General features: G+C 37.0%; 1 protein-coding gene across 1 annotated transcript in view; it reads left to right on the forward strand.

Annotated features, from left to right (window-relative positions):
- Positions 1-456: 456 nt before the first annotated feature.
- The window catches only part of LOC125918137 (YEATS domain-containing protein 2), a gene marked incomplete at both ends in the record, with an annotated part of 39,670 nt that continues 26,468 nt past the window's right edge, over positions 457-13,658 (forward strand). The window contains 6 exons of the mRNA XM_049624183.1: positions 457-637; positions 5,141-5,380; positions 6,838-6,996; positions 8,633-8,736; positions 10,363-10,470; positions 10,998-11,180. Coding sequence (XP_049480140.1) covers positions 457-637; positions 5,141-5,380; positions 6,838-6,996; positions 8,633-8,736; positions 10,363-10,470; positions 10,998-11,180 — 975 coding nt within the window. The remainder of the gene's footprint in view (positions 638-5,140; positions 5,381-6,837; positions 6,997-8,632; positions 8,737-10,362; positions 10,471-10,997; positions 11,181-13,658) is intronic.

The raw sequence follows: 13,658 nt of genomic DNA on the forward strand, positions 1-13,658 counted from the left end.
TTAAAGAGTTATATTCTTGATAGTGTTGAGAATGGGAAGAAGATATATAGTAAACAAAAGGAAATAAGTGATATAAAGAAGAGAGTAGCTGGGGGACAAGGGAGTTGCTTTAGCTAGGTTGGTTAGGGAAAGCCTCTCTGAGAAGGTGACATTTGATTGAGACTTGATGAGAAAGAGGCAGTCATACAGGGATTTGTGGGGGAAGAGTGTTCTAAGGCATAGAAACAGCAAATAGTCCCAAATTATATGATTGGTTTCACTGGGTTATTTATCTATTAAACCAGACTAGATTACATTCTGGGGTAAGTCCTTTAGTTCTTAGATTGAAATTGCCTTTGAAGTATGATTAAAAATCATTTGTTACATCTCTTAGACTACCACGTTCTTAGACAAGCTTGGGGCTTTCTGTGACACTGATGATGGATTCATGAGTCCAATTGTTGCCTGATTGTGTAGGTAGTGGATGTTGAGCTCCACCGACATTCTCTTGGAGAAGACTCCATTTATCCTCAGTCTTCCGAGTCAGACATCTCTGATGCCCCACCATCTTTGCCTTTGACCATTCCAGCCCCAGTGAAAGCTTCCTCACCGATAAAGCAGTCACATGAGCCAGTACCTGATACTTGTGTGGAGAAAGGTAATATATTTTTCCTTATATGGAAATGAATTTTTCCTTGTACAGAGGAATCACTCTCTGGGGCATTCCTTTCTCTCATTTGCATAATATGATATTGAACTGCTTCCTGTAGAGACTGAGGAGTGTATGGAAAATAAGTTTTCCATAAATAGGCATGCTGCCTCTACCTATACAGTCCAGTTTTGAAAATAGCCAAATCCTTATTCTCAGAAAAAATTTTTTCATGAAGTTCTACATGTTTTATAGAATATAAAACTTACTAAAAGACATTAAATGTTCATTTTTTGATGATTATAATGGTTTCTTCTGACATGTTATAGGAAGAGTTTTTGGTTGTGTGTCTAGTTGTGTGAACAAGAAACTGAATGTTAAGTATCTATTATTTAAAGTACAATGTAACAACTGACACCACAGAAATACAAAGGATTATAAGAGAATATTATGAAAACTATTTATGACAACAAATTGGACACCCTAGAAGAAATGGATAAATTCCTAGAAACATATAACCTCCCAAAACTGAATCAGGAAGAAATTGAAAATTTGAACAGACCAATTACCAGCAGTGAAATTGAATCAGTAATCAAAAAATGCCCAACGAACAAAAGTCCAGGGCTAGACAACTTCACAGGTGAATTCTACCAAACATTTAAAGAAGAGTTAATACCTATACTTCTCAAACTATTCTAAAAAATAGAGGAGGAAAGAAAGCTTCCAAATTCATTCTCTGAGGCTAACATTACCCTCACACTGAAACCAGATAGGCACTACAAAAAAAGGAGAACTGCAAGTCACTATCTCTGATGAATGTAGACACAAAAATCCTCAACAAGATATTAGCAAATCACATCCAGCAATTCATTAAAAAAATCATTCACCGTGATCAAATGGGATTCATTCCTGGGATGCAAGTGTGGTTCAGTATTTGAAAACCAATCAGTATGATACACCACATCAACAACAGAAAGGATAAAAACCATATCATTTCAATAGTTGCAGAAAAAGCATTTGACAAAATACATCATTCTTGATAGAAACTTTCAACAGAGTAGGTCTAGAGGAAACATACCTCAACATAATAAAGGCCATATATGAAAAAACCCATAGCTAACATCCTACTCAATTCCCCTAAGGTCAGAAACGAGAAAAGGATGTTCACTCTCACCACTTTTATTCAACATGGTACTAGAAGTCCTTGCCACAGCAATCAGACAAGAAAAACAAATCAAAGGCATCCAAATTGGTAAGGAAGAAGTATCACTGTTTGCAGATGACATGATACTATATATAAAAAACCCAAAGACTCCACCAAAAAACTACTGATAAATGAATTCAGTAAGGTCACAGGGTACAAAATCAATATACAGAAATCTGTTAACATTTCTATACACTAACAATAATAATAAGCAGAAAGAGAAATCAAGGAAACAGTCCCATTTACAATCATACTAAAAGAATAAAATACCTAGGAATAAACTTAAGGAAGTGAAAGATCTATATTCTGAAAACTGTAAAACATTGATGAAAGAAATTGAAGATGACACAAGCAAATGGAAAGATACTTGATACTCATGGATGGAAGAATAAATATGTTAATGTGTCCAGACTGCCCAAAGCAATTTAATGCAATCCCGATGAAAATACCAACAGCATTTTTCATAGAACTAGAACAAACCCAAAATTTGTATGGAACTACAAAAGACCCCCCCCAAAGAGCCAAAGCAGTCTTGAAAAAGAATAAAACAGGGGTGCCTGGGTAGCTCAGTCGGTTAGGCCTCCGACTTCGGCTCAGGTCACGATCTCGTGGTCCGTGAGTTCGAGCCCCACGTCGGGCTCTGGGCTGATGGCTCAGAGCCTGGAGCCTGCTTCTGATTCTGTGTCTCCCTCTCTCTCTGCCCCTCCCCCGTTCATACTCTGTCTCTCTCTGTCCCAAAAATAAATAAATGTTAAAAAAAGAAAAAGAATAAAACAGGTGGTGTCACAATCTCAGATTTCAAGATCTGTTACAAAGGTGTAATAATCAAAACACTATGGTACTGGGACAACAGCAGACACATAGATGAATGGAACAGAATAGAAAACCCAGAAATAAACCCATGCTTATATTGTCAATTAGTTTTTGACAAAGGAGGCAAGACTATGCATTGGGAAAAAGACAGTCTCTTCAACAAATGGTATTGGGAAAACTGGACAGCAGCATATAAAAGAATGAAACAGGACCTCTTTCTTTCACTATACACAAAAACTCAAATGGACTAAGGGCCTAAAATGTGAGACCTGAAACCATAAAAATCGTAGAAGAGAGCCCAGGCAGTAATTTCTCTGACACCTGCAGTAGCAACATTTTTCTAGATATGTCTCCTGAGGCAAGAGAAACAAAAACAAAATAAACTGTTGGGACTACATCAATATAAGAGCTTCTGCACAACAAAGGAAACCATCAACAAAACCAAAAGACAACCTAGTGAATGGAAGAAGATATCTGAAAATGACCTATCAGATAAAGGGTTAGTATCCAAAATGTATGAAGAACTGATACAACTGAACACCAAAAAAAGAAATAATTCAGGTAAAAAAATGGGCCGAAGACATGAACAGACATTTCTCCAAAGAAGACATACTGTTGGCCAACAGACACATGAAAAGATGCTCAACATCACCCATCATCAGGGAAGTGCAAATCACAACCACAAGGAGATATCACCTCACACTGGTCAGAATGGCTAAAATCAACAATGCAAGAAACAGCAAGTGTTGGCAAGGATGTGGAGAAAAGAGAACCCTTGTGCACTATTGGGGGGAATGCAGACTTGTGCAGCCACTGTGGAAAGAACAGTATGAACGTTCCTTAAAAAATTAAAAATAGAATTACCGTATGTATGATGCAGTAATTCCACTACGGTATTTACCCAAAGAATACAAAAGCATGAATTTGAAAAGATGCACACAGTATTATTGCAGCATTATTTACAACAGCCAAATTAAGAAGCAGCCCAGGTGTTCATTGATGAATGGATAAAGATGTGCTATATATGTATAATGGAATATTACTCAGCCATAAAAAGACTCAAACTTGCCATTTGCAACATGGATGGCTCTAAAGAGTATTTAAGTTCTTTTAAGTAGGGTTTTTTTTATTTAACAAGTGAGCTATTAATTAGCAAAGTTGTCACAAAGCAAAAACAGAAGTCATCTCATATGGAAACAGTTATAAGGAAAGAAATGAAATTCAAAGCAGTCAAGTTTCATCTCCAGGAATTGGTGCAGGTAAAATGTTTACTAGGATGTATGGTTTCAGCTAAGGTAGAGATTAAGTTTATGGATTATATATAGAAACCAGAGTGACTAGTAATAAAAATAAATAAATAAATAAGTGGAAGTCCGAGAAAGACAAATGCCATGTGATTTCACTTGTATGTGGAGTTTTAGGAACAAATGAACAAAAAAAAGGAGACCAACAAAAACAATAGACTCTTAATTATAGAGAACAAACTGATGGTTACCAGAGGGGAGATGGATAGGGGAATGGGTGAAATAGGTGGTGAGGATTAAGGGTACACTTGTGATGAGCACTGAGTAATGTTTAGAGTTGTTGAATCACCATATTGTACACCTGAAATTAATAGAACACTGTGTGTTAACTGTACTGGAATTAAAAATATAAGATTCATCATCAGCAAATGTATTTTGACTACTGTATTTTTTCATTTAATAAGTATATATATCATTAAATCACTTCTCTTATATAAAACTGGTTCTAAATGGCATCAATTTACTCTCTCAGCCTATATTTTAATGTGATGTTAATAATTTAGTCCTTTTATAAATTTTAACTATTCTTTAAATTTCAGTTGCATCTTCTTCATGGGCATTTAGCAAAATAGGGCATTATTAGATGAAGCAAATGCTTTCTTTTTTTTTTTTTAATTTTTTTTTTTTAACTTTTTTAATTTATTTTTGAGACAGGGAGAGACAGAGCTTGAACAGGGGAGGGTCAGAGAGAGGGAGACACAGAATCTGAAACAGGCTCCAGGCTCTGAGCTGTCAGCACAGAGCCCGACGCGGGGCTCGAACTCACGTACCGCGAGATCATGACCTGAGCCGAAGTCGGACGCTTAACCAACTGAGCCACCCAGGCGCCCCAACAAATGCTTTCTTTTGAGTTTTTCTTTTTTTGTAATTTATAGTTTTTTAGTTCATATAAAAAATGGCAGAACATAATACACTTGTGTACTTTTTATATTATACATGCTTTATAGTTAACATTTTCTAATTTTTTGAAAGAAGCATTTTAATAAAATGATTCTAAACATAATTTACATTTCATCCAAAAATGTATAAAGGGTTCGTACATATGCCAATTGTGTTTTTTACTAGTGAGTGGTTTAAAGATGATTGTTGAAATAAGGGATCTTTATTGTTTCATTCTTTTTCCACGATAGTAAGGTTTTATGATTCCTAAGCAATTTCTGACTTGTCATTGACCTGTTTCCTTTCAAATAGGATTCCCAGCCAACACTGAAGCTGAGAGACACACTACATTTTATTCTTTGCCGTCTTCATTGGAACGGACGCCCACCAAAATGACAACATCCCAGAAAGTTACCTTTTGTTCTCATGGCAATTCAGCTTTTCAGCCAATAGCATCAAGCTGCAAAATTGTGCCACAAAGTCAGATTCCTAATCCTGAGTCACCTGGAAAGTCCTTCCAACCCATCACCATGAGCTGCAAGATTGTTTCAGGTATATAGGTGATATGTGTCAAGTTGATGTGTATAAAAAATTGTTGGAATGACAGAATGTATTATGGCTTTCTTTTTTTAAGTTCTTTTAAGTAGGGTTTTTTTTTATTTAACAAGTGAGCTGTTAATTAGCAAAGTTGTCACAAAGCAAAAACAGAAGTCATCTCATATGGAAATAGTTACAAGGAAAGAAATGAAATTCAAAGCAGTCAAGTTTCATCTCCAGGAATTGGTGCAGGTAAAATGTTTACTAGGATGTATGGTTTCAGCTAAGGTAGAGATTAAGGTTATGGATTATATATAGAAACCAGAGTGACTAGTAATAAAAAAGAAAAATTAGAGGCCTTTTGGTGTGGAGTTAAAGCTTTAAAGGTGGGAATTGGTTTGGGATTGAAATGTCTTTTATACTCTCTAACCACACAGAACATTACTCATTTCTGTTATCAGTGGGTAGTTCTGAGCCTTCACTTTCACTAAAGTTGAATTGTCCATTGTCTCATGACAGTCTCATGTTAGGTAGGCTTCTGGTAGGAATATACTTTATGGTTTTGACTATACCACTTCAGAAAAGACATGAAAGAGAGTCTGCAGAAATATCTAGGCAGTGGGAGCCTTCTGTATATGAAGGGAGAGAAAAGGAGTCTTTGGTGCTAAAAACAGACAACTAAGCAGAAATATCTAAGTTTTTGAAATTCATGAAAGGTGAAGGACGTATAATTTTACCTACAAGTTAGAAGCATTTTGGAACTTGCTGCTTCAGAGGTGAAATAGGCTGACATAGAAATTGGTTTGAAGTTTAGAGAAATTCATGGATGACACATTTGATCGATACAAAAACCATTGAGGATATTTAATGATACGTGGGTAACCTTTGAGAGTGTTCTGTGGGAACAGGTATCTCCGGATTGTGGCTCTGACATAGGATTGGCAGAGTTGTTTTGGGTGGGTGAATTTCCTACTTTCCTATTGGAAATTAATTGTAAATCAAGACTCCTGCCTGGTTTGTAAGTCTGTCTGTTCACTTATTTCCTCTAATTTTAGTGTCTTTGAGTGTAACCATAGTTATAACAATCTGCCCAAGTTGTTAAGAGTTTTATTTAGGGATTCAGCGGTTTCACGCTGTTATATAAAGCTCTGCTTTTTGAACTTTAATGTGCCTTGGGATGGGTGTATGGGGGAGAATCTTGTTAAAGTACAGATTTATATTTAGTGGGTCTTGGCTAGCATCTCAGAATCTGTTTTTCAAAAGCTCCCTGCTGATGCAAAGATGTGGAGAGGGAAATACACTAATCCCTGCCTCAGCTACACTGTTGCTGTTGCTCATTGTCTGAAATACACAGTCCCATTCTCTTTTCCCTGGTAGCCCTGCCCCTCTTGCATTATCTTCATCACCTTAGATGGGTTGAGTAGATCTCTTTTGTTTATTTGGTTTCTCTTTTCTCTTTTTTATTAATAAAGGTTCCCCCATATCAACTCCAAGTCCATCACCGCTGCCTCGAACCCCAACTTCCACTCCAGTCCATGTGAAGCAAGGCACTGCCAGCTCTGTCATTAATAATCCCTATGTTATCCTGGACAAGCCAGGGCAGGTTATTGGAGCCACCACTCCCACTACAGGTGTGCGTTTGATCAGTCTTTGTGTTATCCCAAAGGTTTGATCTTTCGTAAAGATGAAATCTTAGTGTGGACTTAGTAGTCATGTAATAGAGTAATGAAATCTTTATAAAAAGAGGAGAGGATCTGGAATAGTAACTCCAGTGCGGTTTCTTTCAGGGAAGATGTACTTTTTGTAAAAGTTGTATTTTTTAGGAATTTTTCTTTTTAATTTCTAAAGAGTAAAAGTGGGCCATAATTAATTTTCTTTAAAAAAAAAAAAAAGATGTTTTATTTTTATTTGGAAGATAATTCTTTTTTGGGCCTGCAAGCAGTGTAGTTATTTTCCAAATTAAACTTTAGAAAAAAGAATACCTTTGTGGACCATGTACGTGTTTCACCAGTCAAGTAAAAAAGTGATCTCTACTTTTCTGTGAATAAGGTAAATTTTGTGTGTGGGAAGGAAATTGAACTCTGCAGTTCTAAAAAGGGACCTCTGATAGGAAGAATAAGAATTGGATTCATTGTGTTTGTCACCATAATCTGTAACTACAGAGTGCTTTTCAGGTTTTTTCGCAGTATTTTCATTAACATTATTTTATGTAGTCCCTTCAATTAAACTATGTAAACACATGCTTCTAAGTTTCTGTAGCTTTAAGAGAAATAGTGAAAAGAGAAGTGACTACAATGAGACTGATTTTTTTTTTTTTTTAAACATAATTGATTTAACACATGAATGTATGTTGGGTCTTTCCAGGTACTTTTTTTTTTAGAAAAGTTAGGTCCTTTAACCATGATTGTAACTGTGGAGCTCCTTTAAAAATGCTGCTTTCAGGGGTGCCTGGGTGGCTTAGTTGGTTAGGTGTCGGACTCTTGATTTCAGCTCAGGTCATGCATGATCTCACAGTTTGTGAGTTTGAGCCCCATGCTGGGCTCCACACTGAGCATGGAGCCTGCTTAAGATTCTCTCCCTCCTGCTCCATGTGCCTGCGTGTTCTCTGTCTCAAAATAAATAAACTTAAAAAAAAAAAAAAAGGCTTTCAGAAATTACTTAATAGCCTTTTGAATGTATTTAGAGATGCCAAATAGGAATCTTTGAGGGTGTTTAGTTTTAGGAATCAGCCAAAAGTCTTTGTAAGCAAGTTTGGTAAATGGAGCAGGTGATCAAATACCATTTTGGTCTTGATTTATTGTTGGCTATAGATAATGAGACTTACTGTTATCAGTCCCTAAAGGCAGTTGTACAGACGGAATATAAAATGTTTAATGTTGGCAGCACTTTGGAACAGGTCTAGCCTCCTGTGAAACTACTTTTATGGAGCCAGCATTCACTTGAATGCATACATTTGGCACATTGTTAAATAACCAATATCATTGTGTTCTGGTGTCTCTATTTAAATAGCAGAGTATATAATGTTTACTTATTTATTCTTCTATATGTCCTTACTAGCTTCTTGTCTGTTTTTAGGTTAACGAGGTGGTCAACTTCATAGGAGGAATCTCTAAGTGTTTTTTCTATAATAATTTCATGGTTGTGAGTTTTCAACCTTTGAAAATGAAAAATATTGGGGGAAAAGGGAAGGTTGGTGGAAAATACTTTAAAGTTACATTTTGTAAATTTTACTTTGTGCTTTATTTTTAAATATGCCTTGCTTATCAGGAAGTCCTACAAACAAGCTCTCTACTGCTTCTCAGGCCTCCCAAGGAACAGGTTCCCCTATTCCTAAAATTCATGGAAGCAGTTTTGTAACATCTACTGTCAAGGTAATACTCTTATTGCATTATTACACTTTGCCAGTTTCTAAACACAGTAAGTTCAAGCTCAGCAAGAATTTAAGTAGAATCTTCAAGCTAGTAAGAATCTTGAAGACCATCTACTCCAGACTCCCCTACCTTACTCTTGACCTTTTCCTAGTGTAGAAAGTGTTTTCTCAATACTTCCATCAGTTGGACAGTTGGTATCTATTTGAAAACTTACTATGATGAGGAGGCAGCTATTTTGAGGGGGGGGGGAGGGGTCAGTTTTGTTACACATTTTTCCTTATAAAATTTTTCCTTATTCATCTGGCAGTATACGTCTTTTCTTCCTATATTTGTACCAATAAGGAGTAAATACATTTTTTTTCTAGGTGTCAGCCATGTAGTTACTTGAAAATGATTCTTATCTTTCCACAATTTTTTTCTTTGTCCTCTCCCCCGCCTTCTTCAGAGTAAGAAGGCCTTTAAAATTAGAACTTAAGGTATGCTCTGACTTGTTCATCTAAGAGTGCTAGGTATCTGCTCATTGTTTAGCAAAGATAGTCCCTACTGTTTGGTTAGTTATTCAGCTTACTCATCATGGTCATGGCTGCCTAGAGACTTTGAGGTATAAACTCATGTGTGAGAAAGAACTAAGAATTCAGAGATCATCTCCTATGTGACTAGTGCTAACACAACATTTCTTATATGTAAGCAGTTAATGGTGATGCTGTTGAATAGTTTTCTGGTCCAAGGTGACATTTTTCTGAGTTCAGTGCTGTCTGTGAGCACGTGTTACATGAATGCCTAAATTGTAATAATTGCCTTGAAGGCTGTAATTCTCTGTCAGTCTGTTTTTTAATGTTTGTTGATCTTTTCGTTACACAGCTAAGCAGTGTTCTTAACTTTGTTACTTGTCCCTAATTTATGGCAAATTGCCTCTGAAATTTACAATTTGTATTTGAGAATTAGAGACAAGTGACAATAATTTTGAATGTTGACCTTCATTGTTTTTGCATTTAATAACTCTTCAGGTTCTTTTTGTTGTCTTTTAAATACTTATTGAAAAATTTCTGCCTGTGTTGGGTATTTATTTGGAGTAAAGATAAGTCAAGTTGTGTAAGTACGATTGAAAGGGTATAAATACTAAAACACTCTAACCACCTGTTACATTTATTTATTTAGTGCCTAGACTCTAGGGATAGAAAAGAAATAAAGTACAGTGTCAGTCTTTTTCAGTGGCTTATGACCTGGCAGGGGACTAGACATGTACACCAATGAGTCAGTCAAATGTTAGATAAGACTCTACATTGTTAGATAAGAGTCCACATTGTATCTACATTGTAGATAAGAGTCTACAAATGTTAGATAAGAGTCAAATGTATGATAAGAGTCTTTTCAGCCTGTGAGGGGCACAGATGAGTAGGTTCTTGCCAGGTTATAGCCTTTCCTTGCATTTGGTTTCTAAGACAATATTAAAATGCAAGTGTGGGGGCTTGGAAGACTCCAAAGAGTTTTGAGCTTTTAGTTTTCTTTTGTGTATTGGTTATGTTGCTAGAGGATGTCACAGATTTATATTAAATATAAGTGACTGGGATATCTGAAATCACTTATTGTATCATAATTGAACAGTGTATATTTTTACATACACAGCAGGAGGATTCTTTGTTTGCATCTATGCCACCTCTTTGTCCAATTGGGAGTCACCCTAAGGTTCAGAGTCCCAAGCCTATAACTGGAGGACTTGGAGCTTTCACAAAAGTGAGTATTTGTTAGGGCATTATCCCATGAGTTGATATGGTTTTGTTACATAATAATTTTTGTGGCATATTGGAGTTGACGGACACTACCTTACTACACGTTACTTTTTAGTATGCCTTAATTCTTAAGATCTTACTTCTGCAACATGTTTTCATTTATTCAGTAGTGTCCACAGGGCAGCCTTTGGAGTCCAGCAAGATGGTAACTCCAAAGAGCACAAACGTTGTGCGTGTTTGTTTCTTCTGCCATTTGCCACCAAAATCCAGAACAAATGGACTAGGTTGGGTTTGCAGAAATACAGGATCAAATCCAGATCCTACTTGTGGTCCTTTTGATAGCTCTTATGGGCTATATTTAAGCGGGGTTTTTTTGTTTGTTTTGTTTTTGTTTTTGTTTTACTCTCCTGGTGGGGTCAATTTTTACAGAGCTTCATTCATTCATTCATTCCTACAAGCTGAATAGATTCATATATTAGTGGCTTTTTTCATGGAATGTTTATTCAGTGTCATTATCATGTTTGTTGCCAGGTAATCATCAAACAGGAACCTGGTGAAGCCTCTCATGTGCCTGCAACAGGGGCTGCCAGCCAGTCACCACTCCCTCAGTATGTGACTGTGAAAGGGGGTCACATGATAGCTGTGTCCCCTCAAAAACAGGTCCTAACTGCTGGAGAAGGGACATCCCAGTCACCAAAGATCCAGCCCTCCAAGGTTTGAATTGGGTAGGGATGGGGAGGTCATTATGTAATTGAACATTATTTCCCTAAATAATAGGCAGGTGCTGACAAGATTCAGGTGATAGGATTGCTGATTCCAGGAAAACCTGTAGATGGAAGCCATGTTGGAAAAGCAAGTCAGTCAATGTTAAACCCATCTGCTCTTGCAGTAATCTTTGACAAGAGCAGCGGTGTGTCATGTAGAGGGCCCCAGAACAGTTGAGGAGGCAAAGGGACACTGTCATCTGACAATAAAGGTGATAGACTTCATGTACACAACTTCCCACTTGATTCAAGTGTAAAGGCCACGGGACCAAGGTCTACTGTTTTCTTTATTTCTGGTAGGCAAGTGCTACAGTTTACACCTCTGATGTTCAGGCTGTGTGATCTCTTTACTGACTCTTGACTCTTTTTTTTTTTCCTGATTCTTGACCCTCGAGAGAATTTATTTGTTTTATAATTTGGAGATGTGAGGAATTAATATATCGAGAGAAGTATAAAATTGCATGTAGATTCATGTTTTCCTGCATTGGTTGTGCTTATGAGTGCCTGTGTGTGTCCTCTTCTCATACGCTGTCTGTAATTCTCAAACAGCCTTGTAAGGTGGATACTCTGCACCCCATTTTACAAACAAGGAAGCTGTGGCTCTGAGGGGTCAACCAACTTCCTTAAGAGTTTATAGCTAACAAGTGACACAGGATTTGAACCTAGGTCTGCTGATTCCATAATCTTCCATTGCAGAGCTAATTAAAATTTGTGAGCCATTGTCTGGAACCTAAACACGCTTTTAGAACATAGTTAAATTAGCTCGTTTTGGGGGCAGATACATTGTAAAGCTATCCAGAATATTACATGAAGTGCTTTTCAACTTGAAAGCCAGCCTATCTAGGGATAGATGAATTGCTTTGAGAAGAGTACTTTAAAATAGAAAAATGGTTTTAGATATTTTGGTTAGTTTAGATAGCTACACATGAATTGAGACAAAAATTCATGTTCTAAAATCTGTATGGTTCTAAAATTTATAAGAATCCATTAACCACTTTCCCAAATTTATCTGGTCATGACTCATCTGATGATTAAAATATATAGATACTGACGCTCAGTTGGTTAAGTGTCCAACTTCAGCTCAGGTCATGATCTTGTGGTTTGGGAGTTCAAGTCCTGCATTGGGCTCTGCACTGACGGTGTGGAACCTGCCTGGGATTCTCTCTCCCTCCTTCTCTGCCTCTTTCCCACATGGACATGCATTCTCGCTCTCTCAAAATAAGTAAATAAATTAACTTTAAAACGTATAGATATAGATACTGAGGCCCCCATCAAACTTTCTGAATCAGAATATTCTTAGGGGCCCTAGGAATCTGGATTTTTATTAAGCTATCCTGCTGACTCATGTGATTAGGCAAAATTAGGAACCACCAAGCTATAGCATCATATTTGACTTTGGGGCTTCTCTAGCCAGAATCACGAAGACAGGCACCCCCAACTGCTTCCCAGTGCTCCATTTTTTTGGCCTTAGGGGTAAGCCTTTTGGCAAAGTCCTTTCTGTTACTATTATCTGGGCTTGTTACTCAGACACATTTTACATGTTCTTCAGAATCTAATTTGCTTCACCAAAGTTACATGGAATGTCTGATTTAGGTTTTTGAGTCAATAGTATTGCTGTTTATGCTCAGAAGCTCTGAACAAATTAGTTTCACTTTTTTACACTTTGCAGTTTGCAAATCCACTCCTCTGTGTTGCTGAACAACTGTATTGGCTTTCTTGTCACATTGCCACCTACTTAATGGCAATGCAGAACTAAGAAAAAATGGATGGGTTTGTGCTAGAATGCCCTGAATAGAGTTGAAGGGCACCTGAAAAAGGCATAGAGGAGTGTGAAAGAAATGCGCAAAAGCAGAAGACCATGAGAAAAGACATTTCCTGTTTACCTAGGAAATTTAGTGTATGCTTTGGACTCCAGATAAGGAGCTGTCTGCAAGTACAGACTGTCCCTGGTTATTGCTGAAGTGCCTGCCCAGAAAGCAGAAGCTTGAGCAAAATGATACTGTTTTACCTTCCATTCAACTTTGGCACAATAGAAATACAGCTTATCTTTTTTCATGAAAGTAGAGAGGTGCTGTTTTAAGGGACAGCTAAGTACTTAGTGGGTTCGTGTGAGAAAGAACCAGTGTGACATAGTAAAAAGAATGTGAGCTTTGGAGTTAGAGCCTTTTCCAGATCTCAGCCACTCCTTGCTTGTGTGACCTGGGCAGGTTTGTCTTCCTAAACTTTGTTTTTTCATCTAGTAAAAGGGAGTAATACTCTCCTCTGCCTTTCAGAGTTATAGGAGAATTAGAAACCATTGTACATGAAGGACTTAGCACAGAGCGAGTGCTTAATAAATGATAGTAGCTTAAATGACTACGGACAAATCCTATGTAAATGTGCAGGAGTACCATGTACTTATCATTAAGTACTAAATCATAATTGGCCA

The sequence above is a fragment of the Panthera uncia genome, unplaced genomic scaffold (assembly GCF_023721935.1).
Source record: "Panthera uncia isolate 11264 unplaced genomic scaffold, Puncia_PCG_1.0 HiC_scaffold_475, whole genome shotgun sequence".
In the NCBI taxonomy this organism is placed as follows: domain Eukaryota; kingdom Metazoa; phylum Chordata; class Mammalia; order Carnivora; family Felidae; genus Panthera; species Panthera uncia.